The sequence below is a fragment of the Bufo gargarizans genome, chromosome 4, assembly GCF_014858855.1.
Source record: "Bufo gargarizans isolate SCDJY-AF-19 chromosome 4, ASM1485885v1, whole genome shotgun sequence".
Taxonomy (NCBI): Eukaryota; Metazoa; Chordata; class Amphibia; order Anura; family Bufonidae; genus Bufo; species Bufo gargarizans.
In genome coordinates, this window is record NC_058083.1 from 84,617,854 (window position 1) to 84,641,999 (window position 24,146).

The 24,146-nt window shown below is 41.9% G+C and overlaps 1 protein-coding gene across 2 annotated transcripts in view; it reads right to left on the reverse strand.

The window, feature by feature from the left end:
- Positions 1-12,723: 12,723 nt before the first annotated feature.
- LOC122934297 (ephrin type-A receptor 3-like) overlaps positions 12,724-24,146 on the reverse strand; it is a 259,114-nt gene continuing 247,691 nt past the window's right edge. For both annotated transcript variants that reach the window (XM_044289666.1, XM_044289665.1), the window contains 3 exons: positions 20,059-20,252; positions 16,431-16,571; positions 12,724-14,226 (listed from right to left, as the gene is read on the reverse strand). In XM_044289666.1, coding sequence (XP_044145601.1) covers positions 14,127-14,226; positions 16,431-16,571; positions 20,059-20,252 — 435 coding nt within the window. In that variant the 3' untranslated portion in view covers positions 12,724-14,126. The remainder of the gene's footprint in view (positions 14,227-16,430; positions 16,572-20,058; positions 20,253-24,146) is intronic.

Sequence of the window (24,146 nt, forward strand, 5' to 3'; positions counted from 1 at the left end):
CTGATCATGTGAATACACGCAAATAATGCAGTAGTTTTACCTGTAGTCTTATGTAAATCAGATTGAGGGGAATTGTTTCATGCTTCAGCTCTGCTACATCTGTAACCAGAGTCCGAGATACAGATTGCTTTAACACTAATGTTATCATCCAATAAATAATCCCGGCTGATGTTATTTTCAGCTTTCCTCCAAGGCTGTTTACCGCACAACATGTTCAATTAAAAATGACAAAGACGGCAAAGCTGGAAAATGTCAGCTCTTATATTTTTATTCCTGACGTCTGAGGCTGAATACTTTCAAAGAGTGTGAATTCTTGGTGAAGGAAAAAAAATTGTCGGCTGTGTGTTTGTAATGAGGTCAGGTCCGTCCTGTCAGGGAGAAATTATCTGTAATCTCCAAAGCTGAGACTGGAGGAATTCATCTTTAATAAGTAAAAGCATTCATTTACTGGCAGCATCCAACAAGAATGGCCCTGTTCTAATTTTCATAGGGACGGCGCGTTATTGGGGTCAGAAGTCATTCTCGGATGGTCTTTTCTAGAAATGATTCTTATGGACATGAGCTACATATCACTTGTGGAATAAGATTGATTGGGCACAGACTAATCCAGCGTGCATAGAAATAGGGATTATTAACAAAATGAATAAAATAATAAATGAGCAGCATCATTTACGATTTTTTTTTTAGTACATTTTGAGAGCCATTATTTTTTTTTTTCTATTTAGCTATATAAATTATTTTTGCGCCTTTTTTCTGTGATATGTGGGGCTTTATTTTTGTCATTTTTATTTGGCATTTTTGTAAAATAATGGAAAAAATTGTCCTTTTTTTATCATAGTTTTTATCTTGTCTTTGTTTCAAAATATCCAGTCGAAACGGATGGGTATTTTTCCTATCAATGCCCGCTGTTTGCAGGTCCCTCCTAATGAAGGGGCAGAGGCTTAGAGGGGTTTTCAAATGTGTCTCAATTTATTGCTATGAGTAAGAACAGTTTTTATGTCCTCATCACATAAGCGTCATTTGGCTGCTCACAACAGCGTATAACAAAGTTATTTGCGCGACACGTTTGAGCTACAGTTTTTGTATTTGAGTTGGGTAAATGGCAGGGATGGTGTTAAAATAATAAAAGAAGTTATACTCACTGGTTCAAACACTCTCTGCTCCCTGGCGGGCTTTAACCACCTCCCGACCGCTGTACGCGTATATGCGTCCGGGAGGTGGTTGCTTTATTCCTCCTGGACGCATATACGCGTCTTCTCGCGAGACGCGAGATTTCCTGTGAACTCGCGCGCACAGGCGCGCGCGCTCACAGGAACGGAAGGTAAGCGAGTGGATCTCCAGCCTGCCAGCGGCGATCGCTCGCTGGCAGGCTGGAGATCCGAATTTTTTAACCCCTAACAGGTATATTAGACGCTGTTTTCATAACAGCGTCTAATATACCTCCTACCTGGTCCTCTGGTGGTCCCTTTTGTTAGGATCGACCACCAGAGGACTCAGGTAGGTCAGTACAGTCGCACCAAACACCACACTACACTACACTACACCCCCTCCCCCCCGTCACTTATTAACCCCTTATAAACCCCTGATCACCCCATATAAACTCCCTGATCACCCCCCTGTCATTGATCACCGCCCTGTCATTGATCACCCCCCTGTCAGGCTCCGTTCAGACGTCCGCATGATTTTTACGGATCCGATCCATGTATCCATGGATCCGTAAAAATCATGCGGACATCTGAATGGAGCCTTACAGGGGGGTGATCAATGACAGGCGGGTGATCACCCATATACACTCCCTGATCACCCCCTGTCATTGATCACCGCCCTGTCAGGCTCCATTCAGACGTCCGCATGATTTTTACGGATCCGATCCATGTATCCATGGATCCGTAAAAATCATGCGGACGTCTGAATGGAGCCTTACAGGGGGGTGATCAATGACAGGCGGGTGATCACCCATATACACTCCCTGATCACCCCCTGTCATTGATCACCGCCCTGTCAGGCTCCATTCAGACGTCCGCATGATTTTTACGGATCCGATCCATGTATCCATGGATCCGTAAAAATCATGCGGACGTCTGAATGGAGCCTTACAGGGGGGTGATCAATGACAGGCGGGTGATCACCCATATACACTCCCTGATCACCCCCTGTCATTGATCACCGCCCTGTCAGGCTCCATTCAGACGTCCGCATGATTTTTACGGATCCGATCCATGTATCCATGGATCCGTAAAAATCATGCGGACGTCTGAATGGAGCCTTACAGGGGGGTGATCAATGACAGGCGGGTGATCACCCATATACACTCCCTGATCACCCCCCTGTCATTGATCACCCCCCTGTCATTGATCACCCCCCTGTCAGGCTCCATTCAGACGTCCGCATGATTTTTACGGATCCGATCCATGTATCCATGGATCCGTAAAAATCATGCGGACGTCTGAATGGAGCCTTACAGGGGGGGTGATCAGTGACAGGGGGGTGATTACCCTGATCACCCCCTGTCATTGATAACCCCCCTGTAAGGCTCCATTCAGACGTCCGCATGCGTTCTGTGGATCCGATCCATGTATCCATGGATCCGTAAAAAATCATGCGGATGTCTGAATGGAGCCTTACAGGGGGGGGGTGATCAGTGACAGGGGGGTGATCACCCTGATTACCCTGATCACCCCCTGTCATTCATACCCCCCTGTAAGGCTCCATTCAGACGTCCGCATGCGTTCTGTGGATCCGATCCATGTATCCATGGATCCGTAAAAAATCATGCGGATGTCTGAATGGAGCCTTACAGGGGGGGTGATCAATGACAGGGGGGTGATCAGGGAGTCTATATGGGTGATCACCCCCCTGTCATTGATCACCCCCCTGTCATTGATCACTCCCCCCCTGGTAAGGCTCCATTCAGCCATTTTTTTTGGCACAAGTTAGCGGACATTTTTTGTTTGTTTTTGTTTTTGTTTTTTCTTACAAAGTCTCATATTCCACTAACTTGTGTCAAAAAATAAAATCTCACATGAACTCACCATACCCCTCACGGAATCCAAATGCGTAAACATTTTTAGACATTTATATTCCAGACTTCTTCTCACGCTTTAGGGCCCCTAAAAAGCCAGGGCAGTATAAATACCCCACATGTGACCCCATTTCGGAAAGAAGACACCCCAAGGTATTCCGTGAGGGGCATATTGAGTCCATGAAAGATTGAAATTTTTGTCCTAAGTTAGCGGAAAGTGAGACTTTGTGAGAAAAAAAACAAAAAAAAATCAATATCCGCTAACTTATGCAAAAAAAAAAAAAATTCTAGGAACTCGCCATGCCCCTCATTGAATACCTTGGGGTGTCTTCTTTCCAAAGTGGGGTCACATGTGGGGTATTTATACTGCCCTGGCTTTTTAGGGGCCCGAAAGTGTGAGAAGAAGTCTGGGATCCAAATGTCTAAAAATGCCCTCCTAAAAGGAATTTGGGCCCCTTTGCGCATCTAGGCTGCAAAAAAGTGTCACACATCTGGTATCGCCGTACTCAGGAGAAGTTGGGGAATGTGTTTTGGGGTGTCATTTTACATATACCCATGCTGGGTGAGAAAAATATCTTGGTCAAATGCCAACTTTGTATAAAAAAATGGGAAAAGTTGTCTTTTGCCAAGATATTTCTCTCACCCAGCATGGGTATATGTAAAATGACCCCCCAAAACACATTGCCCAACTTCTCCTGAGTACGGCGATACCAGATGTGTGACACTTTTTTGCAGCCAAGGTGGGCAAAGGGGCACCTTTCGGATTTCGCAGGCCATTTTTTACACATTTTGATTTCAAGGTACTTCTTACACATTTGGGCCCCTAAATTGCCAGGGCAGTATAACTACGCCACAAGTGACCCCATTTTGGAAAGAAGACACCCCAAGGTATTCCGTGGGGGGCACGGCGAGTTCCTAGAATTTTTTATTTTTTGTCACAATTTAGCGGAAAATGATGATTTTTCATTTTTTTTTCTTTTTTCCTTACAAAGTCTCATATTCCACTAACTTGCGACAAAAAATAAAAAATTCTAGGAACTCGCCATGCCCCTCACGGAATACCTTGGGGTGTCTTCTTTCCAAAATGGGGTCACTTGTGGGGTAGTTATACTGCCCTGGCAATTTAGGGGCCCAAATGTGTGAGAAGAACTTTGCAATCAAAATGTGTAAAAAATGCCCTGCAAAATCCGAAAGGTGCACTTTGGAATATGTGCCCCTTTGCCCACCTTGGCAGCAAAAAAGTGTGACACATCTGGTATCGCCGTACTCAGGAGAAGTTGGGCAATGTGTTTTGGGGTGTCATTTTACATATACCCATGCTGGGTGAGAAAAATATCTTGGTCAAATGCCAACTTTGTATAAAAAAATGGGAAAAAGTTGTCTTTTGCCAAGATATTTCTCTCACCCAGCATGGGTATATGTAAAATGACAGCCCAAAACACATTCCCCAACTTCTCCTGAGTACGGCGATACCAGATGTGTGACACTTTTTTGATGCCAAGGTGGGCAAAGGGGCACATATTCCAAAGTGCACCTTTCGGATTTTGCAGGGCATTTTTTACACATTTTGATTGCAAGGTACTTCTCACACATTTCGGCCCCTAAATTGCCAGGGCAGTATAACTACGCCACAAGTGACCCCATTTTGGAAAGAAGACACCCCAAGGTATTCCGTGAGGGGCATGGCGAGTTCCTAGAATTTTTTATTTTTTGTCGCAAGTTAGTGGAATATGAGACTTTGTAAGGAAAAAAGAGAAAGAAAAAAAATCATCATTTTCCGCTAACTTGTGACAAAAAATAGAAAATTCTAGGAACTCGCAGTGCCCCTCACGGAATACCTTGGGGTGTCTTCTTTCCAAAATGGGGTCACTTGTGGCGTAGTTATACTGCCCTGGCAATTTAGGGGCCGAAATGTGTGAGAAGTACCTTGCAATCAAAATGTGTAAAAAATGCCCTGCAAAATCCGAAAGGTGCACTTTGGAATATGTGCCCCTTTGCCCACCTTGGCAGCAAAAAAGTGTGACACATCTGGTATCGCCGTACTCAGGAGAAGTTGGGGAATGTGTTTTGGGGTGTCATTTTACATATATGAGACTTTGTAAGAAAAATAAAAATAAAAAATCATCATCATTTTCCGCTAACTTGTGACAAAAAATAAAAAGTTCTATGAACTCACTATGCCCATCAGCGAATACCTTAGGGTGTCTACTTTCCGAAATGGGGTCATTTGTGGGGTTTTTCTACTGTTTGGGCATTGTAGAACCTCAGGAAACATGACAGGTGCTCAGAAAGTCAGAGCTGTTTCAAAAAGCGGAAATTCACATTTTTGTACCATAGTTTGTAAATGCTATAACTTTTACCCAAACCATTTTTTTTTTTGCCCAAACATTTTTTTTTATCAAAGACATGTAGAACTATAAATTTAGCGAAAAATTTATATATGGATGTCGTTTTTTTTGCAAAATTTCACAGCTGAAAGTGAAAAATGTCATTTTTTTGCAAAAAAATCGTTACATTTTGATTAATAACAAAAAAAGTAAAAATGTCAGCAGCAATAAAATACCACCAAATGAAAGCTCTATTAGTGAGAAGAAAAGGAGGTAAAATTCATTTGGGTGGTAAGTTGCATGACCGAGCGATAAACGGTGAAAGGAGTGTAGTGCCGAAGTGTAAAAAGTGGCCTGGTCATGAAGGGGGTTTCACCTAGCGGGGCTGAAGTGGTTAAGACCGCAGAGACGACATGCCCCTATACGGCATGTCACGGCAGCAGCCAGTCACTGGCCTCAGCAGTCTTGTGCTGTATACTGCTCAGGCCAGTGACATCCTGCAGTGGTCACATGTGGTATGCAGGCATCTCATTGGCTGAAGTCGTCACATGATCTGCATCAAACTGGATGTTGACGTAGGGAGAGCAGTGACCCCCGGAGCCAGCAGGGGACCAATGGAGCTGGAACCCAGCCGGCAGGGATCAGCTCACTATAATTACCACCACAGGTCCAGCCAAGCTGTGGAGTCTGTAGAACAGCTCTAAAAAAAAGTGAACAGCCCTTTAATGGGGTTGCCTCCCCCCCAAAAATCACCTTTTTTGCAATTCATTGCCTCGTTTCTGAAAATCTTAAAAGGGATTGTCCATCAACATAAAGAGTTGTTTGGATGTTTTGCAAAACTCAATTAATTAGACTTTATAATATAATTGAATTATGAAATCTGGATCAATATCCTGATTTCAGACTCCTTCTCCTGGTCCCAGAACTTCAATATCCAGTCAGGCCATTTTAGGGGGGCTCCACAGAGCACGAGACCCCCCCTTCTTGTGATCAGTGGGAGTCCCAGGGGCACCATGGATAGCGTCCTGGACAGCTCTGCCAGATTGGGTGTCTGTGTTACAGTAGTGTAAGGCATCCTTCATTTATGGGTTAAAAACCATTGCTTTTTATAAATGGAATATGATTTTTTATTTTGTTACAGAAAGTATGAAGGCAAATGAGATTGTATTAAAGATGGAAATTGCAGAAGAGCATAGCCTCAGGTCATTCCTGCCACTTTTCTCCTGGAGCCTGTATAGTTAAAATGCTGAGTTAATAACGGTAAATAATTTGGCCAAATGTATGGGGTAGATTTCCTGTGCGGATTCCACTTTGTGCCAAACTGCAGTGCAATGCAAACCAATGGGATTTCACCCATTCCATTCACATTTTAGAGAAGAAAAATCTGCATATTTTTAGGCTGACTGAGGATCCTATAGCTGTCAGGGAATGCTGGGAGTTGTAGTTTCACAGCAGCTTGGAGAGCCAAAGGTAGGACACCACTGCTTTAAATTCATTGCACGCAATGGCACTTAGTTCCATTGTCTTCTTTCTCAAATATCCTTATCTTTCTTATCTCCATTTACAAAATAAGAAAACAGAAGATAACAGATCGTAGATAAGGCCCATTCTAATACTAATGGGAAATTTGATCAAGAAACCAGATCTATACTGAATTGTCTCAGAACAATGATCATAGCGTCATGTATATTTATGTACATAAAAAGATAAATATGAGAGAGATAGATAGATATGAAATAGATACATAGATAGATAATAGATAGATAAATGGATAGAGAGATGATAGATAGATAGATCAATAGATATGAGATACCGTAAGTGTGTGGGGGGGGGGGGGAATGGCAGTGCGTCTTATGGGGCGATTGCTGCCATTTAACACTGATACATCGCCGGCCGTGATGCTGCACAGCGCGACCTGGATGTATCAGCGGGGAGAGAGGAGGGGCTGGGGGCCGGCAACTGATATTGGAATGGCAGCGGGGCCCGGTGCAGTCACTGTATTCTATTACACCGGGCCCCGCTCACTGTAGTATTCATATGTAACCTGTAGGCATGGGAGCTTTAGTTAAACTATAGAAATCCTCTGAAGCAGTATCACAATCCACATAGTACTCACTCGAAACTCCCGTAGCAGGCAGGTCGGGCGGCAGTGTAACATCACTCACTACATCACCCGCCTGCTCCGCCTGCTTCATTCATAAAGTGGAAGGAGCAGGCGCGTGACGTAGTGAGTGATGTTACACTGCCGTCCGACCTGCCTGCTACTGGAGTTTTGAGTGAGTACTTCGTGGATTGTGATACTGCTTCAGAGGATTTCTATAGTTTAACAAAGCTCCCATGCCTACAGGTTACATATGAATACTACAGTGAGCGGGGCCCGGTATAATAAAATACAGTGACTGCACCGGGCCCCGCTGCCATCCCAATATCAGTTGCCAGCCACCGCCCCCTATATTGGGGGTCATTCACTATTTACACAGGGACACTGTTATGGGGGGGGATCTGTGGATGACACATATAAAGCATAAGATGCGATATACAGTCAGGTCATCAACACAATTCTAAAATATTTGGCTCTATACATCACCACAATGGATTTGAAATGAAATGGACAAGATGTGCTTTACCTGCAGACTGTCAGCTTTAATTTGAGGGTATTTACATCCAAATCAGGTGACCGGTGTAGGAATTACAACAGTTTGTATATGTGCCTCCCACTTGTTAAGGGACCAAAAGTAATGGGACAGAATGATAATTATCAAACGTTCACTTTTTAATACTTGGTTGCAAATCCTTTGCAGTCAATTACAGCCTGAAGTCTGGAAAGCATAGACATCACCAGACGCTGGGTTTCATCCCTGGTGATGCTCTGCCAGGCCTCTACTGCAACTGTCTTCAGTTCCTGCTTGTTCTTGGGGCATTTTCTCTTCAGTTTTGTCTTCAGCAAGTGAAATGCATGCTCAATCGGAATACAGGTCAGGTGATTGACTTGGCCGTTACATAACATTCCACTTCTTTCCCTTAAAAAACTCTTTGGTTAATTTTGCAGTATGCTTTGGGCTATTGTCCATCTGCACTGTGAATTGCCGTCCAATGAGTTCTGAAGCATTTGGCTGAATATGAGCAGATAATATTGCCCGAAACACTTCAGAATTCATCCTGCTGCTTTTGTCAGCAGTCACATCAATAAATACAAGAGAACCAGTTCCATTGGCAGCCATACATGCCTACGCCATGACACTACCACCACCATGCTTCACTGATGAGATGGTATACTTAGGATCATGAGCAGTTCCTTTCCTTCTCCATACTCTTTTCTTCCCATCACTCTGGTACAAGTTGATCTTGGTCTCATCTGTCAATAGGATGTTGTTCCAGAACTGTGAAGGCTTTTTTAGATGTTGTTTGGAAAACTCTAATCTGGCCTTCCTGTTTTTGAGGCTCACCAATGGTTTACATATTGTAGTGAACCCTCTGTATTCACTCTGGTGAAGTCTTCTCTTGATTGTTGACTTTGACACACATACACCTACCTCCTGGAGAGTGTTCTTGATCTGGCCAACTGTTGTGAAGGGTGTTTTCTTCACCAGGGAAAGAATTATTCGGTCATCCACCACAGTTGTTTTCCGTGGTCTTCCTGGTCTTTTGGTGTTGCTGAGCTCACCAGTGCGTTCCTTCTTTTTAAGAATGTTCCAAACTTTTATTTTAGCCACGCCTAATGTTTTTTCTATCTCTCTGATGGGTTTGTTTCGTTTTTTTTAGCCTAATGATGGCTTGCTTCACTGATAGTGACAGCCCTTTGGATCTCATATTGAGAGTTGACAGCAACTGATTCCAAATGCAAATAGCACACTTGAAATTAACTCTGGACCTTTTATCTGCTCATTGTAATTAGGATAATGAGGAAATAACACACACCTGGCCATGGAACAGCTGAGAAGCCAATTGTCCCATTACTTTTGGTCCCTTAACAAGTGGGAGGCACATATGCAAACTGTTGTAATTCCTACACCGGTCACCTGATTTGGATGTAAATACCCTCAAAGTAAAGCTGACAGTCTGCAGTTAAAGCACATCTTTTTATTTTCATTTTAAATCCATTGTGGTGGCGTATAGAGCCAAAAAGGTTAGAATTGTGTTGATGTCCCAATATTTATGGACCTGACTATGTGTCATCCACAGATCCCCCCCATAGTAGTGCCATCCACAGATGCCCCCATAACAGTGTCATCCACAGATCCCCTCCATAACAGTGTCATCCACAGATCCCCTCCATAAGTATTATCCACAGATCCCCCATAATAGTGTCATCCACAGACCATCATTAGTTCTAAACCCACCAAAAGCACACCTTTTGTTTCTAAATATATTTTTTCTTATTTTCCTCCTCAAAAATCTAGGTGCATCTTATGGGCCGGTGCGTCTTATAGGGCGCAAACTACTGTAGATTAGATAGATAGATAACAGATAGATAGATATATAACAGATAGATATGAGATAGATAGATAGATATGAAATAGATGGATAGATAGATAGATAATAGATAGATAATAGATAGATAGATAGATAGATATAATATAGATTAGATAGATATATAGATAGATAGATCTCTGATCATTGCCTGATCGTTGAGAGGAGGGGAGAGCTGCATTTATCTGTAGCAATCATCCCCTCTGTATTGCTACTGAGGTCATTTGTCTCCGTTCAGATTGACTGTGTTCTGCTAGCAGATCCCTGTTGTCATGGGATGCCTGCAAATGATCATTTTATGTGCATTAAGGATGCAATCTTGTTTCTCGGGGGATCAGCGACACCTTTACCCAGGACAATTATCAGAAAAGAGCCTTCATACAAACTTGGTTGTCCCAATCCTTGGCTCATGTGCAATGGCTTTAAAGAAAATGTATCATCTATGGGGGGATTTATTAAGACTGATGTTTTCCACACAGGTCTTAAGTCCCTCTGCGCTGGTGGAGGAAGCACCAAAGTTATGTAGAGGTGCAGGCATTTACATAAGTTTGGCGTTTCCTCTAGCAGGCCATAATCTACACCAGCTCTCTTGCTGGCATAGATTTAAGCATTTTCCAATGACAAAAACTGAAGTGGTAAATGATAAATAAGCGGAGCCTGCTGGCCCGCCTGATTCCCCACCCACGCTACAACCCCATTTCTCGGCACTTTGGAAAAGTGCCGTGAGCGGAGAAAAATCGCAGATGTTGCTGCAAAATGGCAAATGTCCCCCTATGTTTTTTTTCTGCCAATTTTTGTATTGAAAACTACAGGAGCTATCATCTTGCCTGAGCCATTGTTAACAGCATTAAGATATATGATTTGCAGCAGCCATAGACACAATACTCTGGAGAGGATACATTGGCCACTATACAAGGAAGGACTAGATAAAATGTATATATCTGTCATATCCAACACGGCTTAATCCTGTGATGGCTAACCTCCGGCACTCCAGCTGTGGTAAAACTACAACTTCCAAGATACACACTTGCTTGGCTGTTCTTAGAACTCTATAGAAATGAATGGAGCATGCTGGGAGTCGTAGTTTCGCCACAGCTGGAATGCCGGAGGTTAGCCATCACTGGGCCTTAAAGGGGTTGTCCGAGTTATGAAAAAATATATATATAGCACTGAAAATCTGATATACAACCAAGCTAAGCAAGTTTTATGCAAAAAAAATAATATATTTCCTCATTTCCCTGGTTCTTTTCTGGCTCTTTGTTTACATGCAATAAAAACAATCTCTGCCCCTCCCCCTGCTCTGCTAAGGGAGTGAATACAAGAGCTGCCCTGAGTGACATGTCTGCCTTCTGGGAGACTATGCAACGTGTTGTATGTGTAGGACTACAAGTCCAAGCTGTATAATGACACTGCTAAGGGAGTGGATACAAGAGCTGCCCTGAGTGACATGTCTGCCTGCTGGGAGACTCTGCAGCATGTTGTATGTGTAGGACTACAAGTCCCAGCTGTATAATGACACTGCTAAGGGAGTGGATACAAGAGCTGCCCTGAGTGCTGGGAGAATCAACAGCAACTTGTAAGTGTAGAACTACAATTCCCACTTGTATAATGACACTGCTAATACACACAGGATCTTCCCCCTATCTTCTTGTGCAATGCTCTCTCTAGTATGTCAGCTCCAGTGCCCAGCATTGTCTCCTCACTGCCTGCAGAGCTGTGCAGCTGAAGGGGTTAAGAATCCTAGCAGAGAGTAGACGACAATGAAGGGGGGGCGTGGCCAGCAGAGTGACGTCTCGTTTACAGGCTTGTAAACGACCTTTATCAGAGCAGGCAGAGAAACTGACATCACAGGTCATGTGACCCTCAGTGAAATCTGAGAAACCAGGCACCGGAGATAAAGTGAGTGAATTGGAAAGCTGTTACATTTGCTTAGTTAGGAGCATTGAAAGAACAAAACAATTACTCGGATAACCCCTTTAATATTTACATCAGCCGTGATGCATATGATGGATTCAATTTGCAATTAATCTTGACAGATCCCATTCACAAATTCAAGATTCAAAATTGCCAGGGAAGGTCCAAAGGTGTCATACACAATAGATATAAGGCAACCAAAAAAACAGTTTTTGGTGGAACTAGCCAACTTTGTAATGTGTATGGGGGTGCCCAATCCTTTGATAAGCTGCTGCTAGAGGATTTGACAGCAGCATATTCCTCTTTCCCAAACAAAAACACTTGGAGTAGTCAGGAGGAAAAGCTGTTGGCTAAAGTGTAAGGATACCTTAAAGGGGTTGTCACATGAAAAATATTTTTGCCATTTTCAAACCAGCCCCTGGATCTGAATACTTTTCTACTTGCATGTCATTAAAAAATTCTATATAAATATATATAAAGTATAACAAATGTTTTACTAAATAATAAATAATGTATCTGTAGAGCGCCACCTGCTGTTTTTTTTTTTCTTATATCTCTGTCCACCTCACTGAGATGGTTGCACATGCTCAGTTACACCCTTCAACTGCTTCCTAAACTGTGACAGGGATAAATCTGCAGCAGAAAGGACACACACCCTGAGCTGCAAGGTTGATATAAATCTAGCAGAATAATTTGAGCAATAAATGGAGAGATTTGTGGATCCATGTGAGGTACAGGGCTGGTTCTAGCTTTGTTATAAAGAGATGATCCTGTACTATATTATCTCTGATTTTCATTTTTTCACAGTAATCATACAAAACAAGCAAAGACAACTCATATTATCAGTGCATATCGTCGTCACGTAAATAACTAGTCCATCTTGGCCTCCAGTATATGGTTCTTTTGATTATTGTTCTTTTATTAACATTCAAAAGAGAGATATATACATATGTACAATATATAGAGACTTATATATAAAACATCCCACATTGGTACACGTGTGTATTGTACAAGTTTTTTTCTTTCGGTACTAGGTGAACTTTTTGGCTCTGGGTTTGATGCTAACAGTTCTTCAGTTGGTGTGGGGGGAGCTTGGGACAGATTCCGATCTACTGCATTTAGGTGGAAAGGTTGTATCCTGCAATCGATGCTTCCATGGAGGTCATCGAGGGCATAACGCTTACTTATGGCACACAAAATGAACACAACATTGTGTACAACAAAGGAGAGCTGTGCTACAATGTATTAGCTTTACAGACTTCCTCTACATATATGTACAAATCCGAATTTCATTTCCATGGACAGGACGGAGTCACAAACAAAACAATGTCGCTGCAGCTGGTCCCACAATACGTTATTATTTTTCTGAATGCACAAACCCTGGCACTTTTTTGTTTATGAAAAATAAAACTTTGCCACAAAGGCAAATAAATAAATAAATAAAAAATGCAACCTTTCTATGACACGAGCCAGGTTTGAAATTTGTCGAATTCCACATCTATGGACGTGGGTAGAAAATGGAAGCACTGAAACTTAGACAATCAATCACAAAGGCTTTGCGAAGAGCTGAGATATCCTTGAACTTGACAAATACAACCGTACGCAAATGCATTGAATGAGAGGACCTCTTTTCATGTTCCTTGGTTCCTTTCTACTAGTAAAAGACAGGACTATCAATGCAATACAAATGCTACATAGATTTTATTGGGTTTCTTGACAATGCGGTGTGACAGAGCAGACGTGATGGCTACAAACCAGAATCTATGCACTGTTCATTGAGGAAGACGCCAAGATAGATGCAATTCTAAAGCATTCTGGCAGAGAGAGGTTAAATTATTGGCTACAATTTCTATTAGGTTGAATGGACAGGATGTTCAGAGGATGAAGAGGTTTAGTTGTGTCATCTGCCTGCTGAAGAATTATGACCTAGGCGGTATATACCCTCAGGAATATCTGTAAGGAGCATCATAGTATTCACGAAGATTGGATCTATTCGCCATCACCCTTGTGGGAAAAAATCGAGACCCTATCCTAATCAGTCCAATAACATTTTCCATAACATAGAAAATATTGTTACTTGAAACCACTGCCTTTAACACAGACAATTTCCACTATATTGAACCATCAACAATCACTCGGCCTAAAGTTTTGACACTGTGTTATGTTGCTTGTAGTTTTCATAGATATTTTCTCCATCCAAAATACCTATCCAAAGGCACCGTAGGCCAAAATCCGGACGTTGTTCCCATATATATACCTTGAGAATTGAGTATCATTTCCTGCAGTAGTTGTATTATTGGAAGGTCAACGGTGACATCCACAGCTTAGATTATACTGCTTCCGGTAGTGCACAGTACATCCCTTTACAGGATGTGGTAAACACCAGGGTGCCGTTAGATTTGCACATGCGTTCCTAATGCCTGGAGGTTCTGTATGCTGGATAGGATTTTTTTCTGATGGCCTGCTAACGTGACGCCCATTTTGGTGAGTTCACTGAAAAACAAAACACATAAAAATACATTATCAATGTTAATAATGCCTACATAAAACAGCGGAGTCACATTTTTATGACCACTTCTTACTTTCAAAATCGGCAGTGTGTAGTTATGTGTGGTGAGCTGGCTTGGTGGGTCTGTAGGATGTGCGATAGAAAGAAGAGATATGTGTGCAGACAGCCTGTCATTTCTGTGGCTTTCTCTGGACCACTCATCTATGTGGAAGACAGTCTCAACTGATTTCAGTATGAATCCATCCTTGCAGATCACGTACGCCCATACATACTGAATGCCTTTCCTGGGAAAGATGGCATCTTCCAGCCAGACAATGCAACATGTCTCACAGCTAGAAAAGTCCAACGATGTTTGGAAGAGCATGACCAAGATTTCCAATTACTACCTTGGACCCCTAATTCTCCAGACTTGAATCCAATTGAGCATCTCTGAGAGCACCTCAAATATCATGTTCACTCTATGAATCCTCCTCCACGCAGCCTCCAGCAGCTGTGGGATGAACTGCAGTCCGCATGGCTCCAGATACCTGTGACAACCTACCAGAGCCTTACTGAGTCACTCCCTGCCCATCTAGCTGCTGTCCATGCTGCACACACCAGTTACTCTGGATATTAGCTGGTGGTCATAATAATATGACTCAACTGTGTATGTATTATGCAGCGAAGATAAAAAGGTAATGGGTAGCGAGATGATACAGGGCACAAGAGGTGCCGGCAATGAACATTTATCTATAATGTTAAGTGGCAAAATGCAGAATTGATCAAATATAAAAAAAAATTAAAGGGACACGATCTTTCAAAACTGGGTTACATAATGTGTAGATATTTAGACATTAGAATATGTGTCATGTGTCATGGTCCCTAGGACTTGATTAAAGGGGTTGTCCAGCCAATAAAAAAAAAGGTTCAGAAGTGTGTAAAATAATAAAAATAAGTCCTATTAACCTTAGCGATCATTGGTCAGTGTGGTGACCACCTCAGCCAGTGATTGTCTGAGAGGACATTGACTGTGTATCAAGAGGGACCAAGAAGTAGAGACCAGTGAGGTCTGGGGAAGCATCGCAGCGGGAGCTGCAGTGGATCAGTAGGGTGAGTCTAGTTTACTTAAAGAGAACCTTTCACCTGGAAAAACAATGTGAACTAAGTATGCTGCCATGTAGAGCGGCGCCCGGGGATCTCACTGCACTTACTATTATCCCCGGGCACCGCTCCATTCTCCCGTTATGCCCTCTGGTATCTTCGCTCTGTAAGTTATAGTAGGCGGGTCTTCCCTTGTCCTGTGGGCGTCTCCTTCTCCTAGGCTGCAGCGCTGGCCAATCGCAGCGCACAGCTCACAGCCTGGGAGAAAAAAACCTCCCAGGCTGTGAGCTGTGCGCTGCGATTGGCCAGCGCTACAGCCTAGGAGGAGGAGACGCCCACAGGACAAGGGCAGACACCACCTACTATAACTTACAGAGCGAAGATACCAGAGGGCATAACGGGAGAATGGAGCGGTGCCCGGGGATAATAGTAAGTGCAGTGAGATCCCCGGGCGCCGCTCTACATGTCAGCATACTTAGTTCACATTGTTTTTCCAGGTGAAGGGTTCTCTTTAATATTTTACATCATTCTGAGTTTGTTTTAATTTTTAAAAATGTATCCAATGGACAAGCTCTTTAAAGGGCATCTGTCAGCAGATTTGTACCTATGAAACTGGCTGACTTGTTGCATGTGCGCCTGGCAGCTGAAGACATCTGTGTCAGTCCAATGTTCATATGTGCCTGCATTGCTGCGAAAAATGATGTTTTAATATATGCAAATGAGCCTCTAGGAGCAACGGGGGCATTGCCCTCTCTCTACAACTGCCACGTCCACACCAATTTAATAGACAGAGAGAGACAGGTGTGATTACGTTTACACTGGTCCTGTCAATCAAACTACAGAGGGTGCAGCAGTTGTAGAGAGGGAGTTGAGCCTCTAGGAGTATTGGCAACACCCCTGTTGCTCCTAAAGGCTCATTTGCATATATTAAAACATTATTTTTCTCAGCAATGCGGGCACATATGAACATGGGACCAACACAGATGCTTTCAGCTGCCAAGCTCACATGTAACAGATCAGCCAGTGTCATAGGTACAAATCTGCTGACAGATGTCCTTTAAGACACAGGCGCATTATTGGTAATGACATACAGTATAACAATCTTCACCTGTTGCTAAGGTACAAGACAGAATCTAGGGTCACGTATCCGGCCATTGTAAAGTGTTCTATATACTGTGTCATCTTGATAGCCTCTAGCCATTCTTCCACACTAGTCACTGTAAATGCCTCCTGCATGTTTGGGTCTTGCCTGGAAATAAAACAAGGAAAAATAGAATTTAAGTTTATTGGTATTTAATAAGGTATGATAATAATAATTAAAAATACAAATTTAGCAGTGGTACCATAGAAGGATCAGCATACAAAGCAACCTTCATAATGAAATTGTGGCTGGCATAAAACTCTACATTGTTCTTGATGAGAAAAGCTCCACCAAATGTATGCTTAGTCTGCTCTTCACAGCCCATACCTGGTGCCTTCAACAGTTTAGCATGGTAAAGCAGAGGCAGACTTAATGTAGCCCTGGGAATAAAACTAAAAATGGCCCATCCAAATTGACAGAAAGTAGGAACAACACAAGTAGGTGGGTTCAGCCATACCATTTGCACTGCAGTAAGCAAGCCTCTTCAAGCCTCGGGACTGAGATGCCTGTGTTCCTGTGCCATTTGTACACTGCCTCATAGGCTTCAAGTCTAGGGGCTTGTTTCCTATGAGGGTGAACATAAGGGCAGGAAGCCCTGTGTAATGGTGATCCAGTTGAATTCAGGAGGGCACCTGTGGTACCCGACTGGGTGCATCAGTGCATAATGCTTTCATCATTAATTAATGTTGAGAGCATCAAATCATTACATACCCAGTGGCCTTAGGAGGGCTTGAGTAACCCCCTGGGCATCAATTCACCGGGAAATTTCCCTGTAGGGTCTATAGCCAGTCCACCCCTGGTAAAATGTGCTGACAGACTCCCTTTAAGTCAGTGCACTTAAAACTATAGCGTTTCAGAACATACACAAGAAACTAATTGAGTCATTATTGTGCAAGAAGAGGTACGGAGGGTCAGTGTTTAGCACTGTATCCTTACAGAACTTGGTTGAAATCCTGCCCAGGATAATATCTGAAAGGAGTTAACGTAGATGTTCTCTACGTTTCATGTGAGTACTGTACTTTAATTTCCTCCTACGCTTCAAAAATATACTGAGAGGTTTACTTTCTATGCGATTGGTCCAAATCGGGAATTTAGATTGTAAAACACAAATAGAGCAGAATGCACAGGCTGGTACAGTGGTCATAATAGGAGATTTTCACTTCCCAGACATTTTGGTCATGGTTCTGCCTCAACCGCAAAGGGGAGAAGATTCCTCAACTTGCTGCAGGAACGCTTTATGGGCCAGTTTGTAGAAGCTCCCACTAGGGGCGATGCTTTGTTGGATCTGGTAATTGCTAATGATGCAGAGCTTGTTGGTAATGTTACTGTTCTAGAAACACTAGGTAATAGTGACCAGAATATAATTATATTCCCCCTAAACTATAAGAAGCAAACTCTGTCAGGCAGAGCAAAGACACTAAATTTGAAAAAGGCTAATTTCCCTGGGTAGAGGGCAGCATTTCAGGGCATAGACTGGGAGCAGCTACTGTCACATAATAATACTGAGGATAAATGGGAGAGCTTCAAATCCACATTGAGTAATTGCACTGAAAAATATATTCCTCTAGGTAACAAGTATAAATAGCTAAAATTAAACTCCGAAAATTAAAAAATACAAATCTGAGTGGTCAGCTGTAGTGTTTGAAGTTTACAAAGGGCTTAATAAAACCAGTAAAAAGGAGATAAAATAAGCAAGAATACAAAATGAACAGCAGGTGGCAAAAGAGAGCAAAATAAATACCCAAAAAATCTTTAAATATATAAATGCTAAAAAACCAAGGTCTGAGCATGTAGGTGACCTAAATAATGGTAAAGGGGGTTAGTCACTGAAGATAAGGAAAAGGCAGAGTTACTAAATGTTGTTGTTTTTTTAGCTCTGTTTACACAAAAGAAGAGAAAGGAGCTGATATCTGTGCTGCTGGGGATGTTAGTACATCCAGTAATATACTCAATTGACTAATTATAAATATGGTCCAAGATAAGTTAAATAAGGTAAATGTGAACAAGGCTCCAGGTCCAGATGGATTACACCCAAGAGTGCTTAAATATCTCAGTTCAGTCATTGCTGTGCCCCTATTTATAATTTTTAAAGAGTCTCTAGGCACTGGTACAGTGTCAAGTGATTGGCGCAAGGCAAACGTGGTGTCCATTTCAAAAAAAGATCTACAGGTAATTATAGACCAGTTAGTTTAACTTCTGTTGTGGGAAAAATGTTTGAAGGACTCTTAAGGGACTATATACAGGAGTATGTGACTGTAAATAATATTATAAGTGATAACCAACATGTGTTTATCAAGGACAGAAGTTGTCAGACTAACCTGATTTGTTTTTATTAGGAGGTGAGTAGAAGCCTGGACAGAGGGGCGGCTGTGGATGTAGTGTTTTTGGATTTTGCAAAGGCTTTTGATACTGTCTCTCATAGACGTTTAATAGGTAAAGTAAGGTCTATTGGCTTGGAAAGTATAGTTTGTAATTGGATTGAAAACTGGCTGAAGGACCGTGTCCAGAGAGTTGTGGTCAATGATTCCTATTCAGAATGGTCCCGGGTTATAAGTGGTGTGCCCCAAAGTGAGATTAATAGCACTATTTCTATTTTTGCAGATGACACTAAGTGTGTAGAACTGTACAGTCTATGGAAGATATCCATAAACTACAAGCTGACTTGAACACTCTGAGTGATTGGGCACCAACTTGGCAAATGAGGTTCAATGTGGACAAATGTAAAGTTCTGCATCTTGGTAGTAATGATCTCCGTGCACCATATGTCCTAGGTGATGTACCACTGGGAGAGTCGCTTATAGAGAAGGATTTGGGTGTCCTTGAGGATGGTAGATTAAATAACAGCATACAATGTCAATCAGCTGCTTCTAAGGCCACCAGGATGTTGTCATGCATTAAACGAGGCATGGACTCGCGGGGCAGGGATGTGATATAACCACTTTAAAAAGCGTTGGTGCAGCCTCATCTTGAATATGCAGTTCAGTTCTGGGCACCAGTCCATAGAAAGGATGCTCTGCAGCTGGATAAAGTACAGAGGAGAGCGACTAAACTGATAAGGGGCATGGAGGGTCTTAGTTATGAAAAAAGATTAAGAGAATTACATTTATTTAGTCTTGAGAAGAGACGTCTAAAAGGGGGACATGATTAGCCTATACAAATATATAAATGGGCTTTACAATAAAAACTGTTCCATTTAAAATGCCCTCAAAAGGGGGCACTGCCTCCGACTGGAGAAAAAAAAATTCGGTCTCCAGAAGCGTCAAAGCTTCTTTACTGTAAGAACTGTGAATCTGTGGAATAGACTTTCGTGGTCACAGCAGGAACAGTGGACAGTTTTTTAAAGGGTTTAGATAAATTCTTAAAAGTAAAGGACATAATTCTTATGAAAATGTGTATAAATCTTAGTTTCATTTCCTTCTGGGAATCACTTCCCCACCTATCCCTTGGTTGAACTTGATGGACTAATGTCTTTTTTCAACCGTATTAATTATGTAACTATGTAAAATAAAATGACAACCTCTGTACAGTGCTCTGAAAATGGCTGGTGCTATATAAGCAATAGGAAAAGAATAATTAATAACTTCTTGATACTTACCATGTAGAGCTGTTGGCTAGTTCATTCAAGGTGCTCGGCGAGCGTATGAATTTATCCAGAATATTAACTATTTGACCAAACTTGGGTCGGTCACTTCTACACTTCTGCCAGCAATCCAACATGAGCTGATGTAACACTACAGGGCAGTCCATGGGGGGAGGCAGGCGGTACCCTTCATCTATCGCTTTAATGACCTAGGAAGAAACATGCAGGTTTATTATTATCATGGCTGGCCCATCCAATTCATTTCTCTTGATCTTAGTGTGTAGACTATTTCAATAGACATGATTGCTCTCTTTTATGTCCTTAAAAGCTGTAACCCTTTGAAGTGAATAATGTATGTGCTAATGAGAATTTGCCCTTTCTTGCTGATAATAGATATTCCTGCTATTTATTCTCATTAGAATTTCATTGAAAATAATAAAAAATAGGACATCCAAAGAACTGATCTTAGGAAAATTAATGTAAGCAAATATTAATAGACTTTAAAATTATACTCCATATAGCAAAGGGGAGAATAAAGTCCCCCTCCTCTTTACATGCAAATATATTATATTCAGCATAAAAACATATTGATACAATGTGACAGTTTACAGCTCAGTCTTATCTTGGCTGTCTGGGAAGAGACATCTGACTGAAATCTCAAAAACAATTTTTTTTTTTTTTTTTTTTATTGGAGCGCATGTCCATCTTTTAATACCCTGTAATATTTAGCTCAATATAATGTGCTGATTAATCTCCTAATATATACCCTAACAGTGTTTGAAACTATTTTATAGACCTCCAAATCCACTGCATAGACATGAAGGTAAAGGGGTTGTCTCATCTGAGATATTGGTGGCATATCAGTAGAATATGCCACCAACGTCAAATAGGTGCAGGTCCCACCTCTGGGAACCACACTTACCTCCAGTACAGAACCTCTGTACGGAGAATTAATTTCTAGGAGACTGCTGAAAATAGCCAAGAATTGGCTGGGCTATCTAAACCAAACCAGTCCCATAGAAGAGTATGGAGCAGTGGCTGTGCTTGCAGGGTGTGCTCTCCATAAATTTCTTTGGAACTTCGGAAGATAGCTGAGTAAGCATGCTTAGCTATTTTACTCTCATAGTAATGAATGAAGAGCATGCCACCCATGCGCGGTGCACCCTACTTCGTTTTCGGGAGCCCTGTTCTGAAGATAGGTGCGGCTTTAGAGGTGGGACCTGCACCTATCTAACATTGGTGGTATATCCTAGTGATATGCCACCAATGTCTCAGATGAAAAAAACCTTTAAAAAAATAAAATTCTGTCTGCCTGAAGCCACCACTAGAGGGTGTTTACTGCATACTGTCTTATTATTGAGTTCAATATATAAATTGTATACAGACACAGTAAAGACCCTACTGGTGAATTCATAATCATAAAGATATCTATGCAATATAAGGAATTGTATTAATTGGCCTTTAAATGAAAGGTATTTTCTTTCTTTAACCGCCTCCCGACCGCCTAACGCAGGGATGCGTCCTGCGGGCGGCCGGGTTATTCCTCCTTGACGCGTCGGCGTGTCATCTCGTGAGACGTGAGATTTCCTGTGAACGTGCGCTCACAGGAGCGCGCGTTCACAGGATCGCGAGGTAAATGAGTTGAACTACAGCCTGCCAGCGGCGATCATTCGCTGGCAGGCTGTAGATGCGATTTTTTTAACCCTAAAAAAGTATATTAGTCGCTGTTTTGTTAACAGCGTCTAATATACCTGCTACCTGGTTCTCTGGTGGTCCCTTTTGCTTGGATCGACCACCAGAGGACACAAGCAGCTCTGTAAGTAGCACCAATCACCACACTACACTACACCCCCCCTGTCACTTATTAACCCCTTATTAACCCCTGATCACCCCATATAGACTCCCTGATCACCCCCCTGTCATTGATCACCCCCCTGTAAGGCTCTATTCAAACATCCGTATGTTTTTTGCGGATCCGCGGATCCACAAAACACAGACACCGGCAATGTGCTTTCCGCATTTTGCGGATCCGCACATTGCCAGAACTATATAGAAAATGCCTTTTTTTGTCCGCAATTTAGGCTCTACAAAAAACGCCTGATCAGGCCTGATCTTGTGCGCACACTTGCGTTCAGTCCGCCCCACCGCAGTGACAGAATATTTTTTTTTCTGATTATTGCAAAAACACCATAAAATCGCTGCGAGTTCATAGAAGATTTTTTTTTTTTTGGGCACAAGTTAGCGGAATTTTTTTATTTTATTTTTTTCTTACATATTCCACTAACTTGTGACAAAAAATGAAATCTTACATGAACTCACGGAATCCAAATGCGTAAAAATGCCCTGTGAAATCCTAAAAGGTACTCATTGGAATTTGGGCCCCTTTGCGCATCTTGGCTGCAAAAAAATGTCACACATGTGGTATCGCCATACTCAGGAGAAGTAGGGAAATGTGTTTTGGGGTGTATTTTTGCATATACCCATGCTGGGTGAGAGAAATATCTCTGTAAATTGACAACTTTGTATAAAAAAAATTAAAAAGTTGTCATTTACAGAGATATTTCTCACACACAGTATGGGTATATGTAAAAATACACCCCAAAACACATTGCCCTACTTCTCTTAAGTACGGTGATACCACATGTGTGACACTTTTTTGCAGCCTAGGTGCGCAAAGGGGCCCAAATTCTAATGAGTACCTTTTAGGAGGGCATTTTTAGACATTTGGATTCCAGACTTCTTCTCACGCTTTAGGGCCCCTAAAATGCCAGGGCAGTATAAATACCCCACATGTGACCCCGTTTTGGAAAGAAGACACCCAAGGTATTTTGTGAGGGGCATGACGAGTTCATGTAAAATTGTATTTTTTGTCACAAGTTAGTGGAATATGAGACTTTGTAAGAAAAAAAAATTCAATTTCTGCTAACTTATGACAAAAAATAAAAGCTTCCATGAACTCACTATGCCCATCAGCAAATACCTTAGGGTGTCAACTTTCCGAAATGGGGTCATTTGTGGGGTGTTTCTACTGTCTGGGCATTGTAGAACCTCAGGAAACATGACAGGTGCTCAGAAAGTCAAAGTGCATAAATTAATTTTTTTGCACCATAGTTTGTAAACGCTATAACTTTTACCCAAACCAATAAATATACACTTATTGCATTTTTTGTTTTATCAAAGACATGTAGAACAATAAATTTACAGAAAAATTTATATAGAAATTGAGTTTTATTTGAAAAATTTTACAACAGAAAGTGAAAAATGTCATTTTTCTGCAAAAATTTCGGTCAATTTTGATTATTATCAAAAAAAGTAAAAATGTCAGCAGCAATGAAATACCACCAAATGAAAGCTCTATTAGTGAGAAGAAAAGGCGGTAAAATTCATTTGGGTGGTAAGTTGTATGACCGAGCAATAAACCATGAAAGTAGTGTAGTGCAGAAGTGTAAAAAGTGGTCTGGTCATTAAGGGGGTTTAAGCTAGGGGGGCTGAGGTGGTTCATTTTTTTTAAGAACAATGTACAGAAAAGAATAAAGACTAACATCTCTGTAAAGCTTCTATTGAACTATGAATTGTGTGTAAGTACAGAACATACTGAATGTCCATTAACCTCACAGTCTTTCTTTTTATTTTCCATCTTCTATTTTGTACTGAACCAGTGTCCTCAATAATGTAGCCCAGGAAGCAGTGTAATAGTGAAATCATAAAGGCACTTATTAGAAATAATAGTTTCAACTTGATTCACATGTGTCTTTTTGTAGCCTTAGCACTGTATGTTCATGCATTTACAGGAGATATTACTGAGGCCAGCTACAGTATGCCCCGAGTTCTTAGTCGTGAGTAATCCTCTTTAGAGATGGCATCGCGGTTCGCCTGGCGGTCGTTTCGCGGCGAAGTTTGCGTGTTTGCGATTCGCCAAACATGTGGAGAAATTCGCGCCCGCCATATTCTTTTACATTGTGAAGAACTTTGACCCATGACACATCCATCAGGTGGTACAGGACAGCCAATTGAGACGTTTCAGCACATGGACATACCCCCTACCTTATAAATAAACCTGACCTGGCCGCCCTTTTACATTCAGTGTTTTGCCAGTGTAGGGA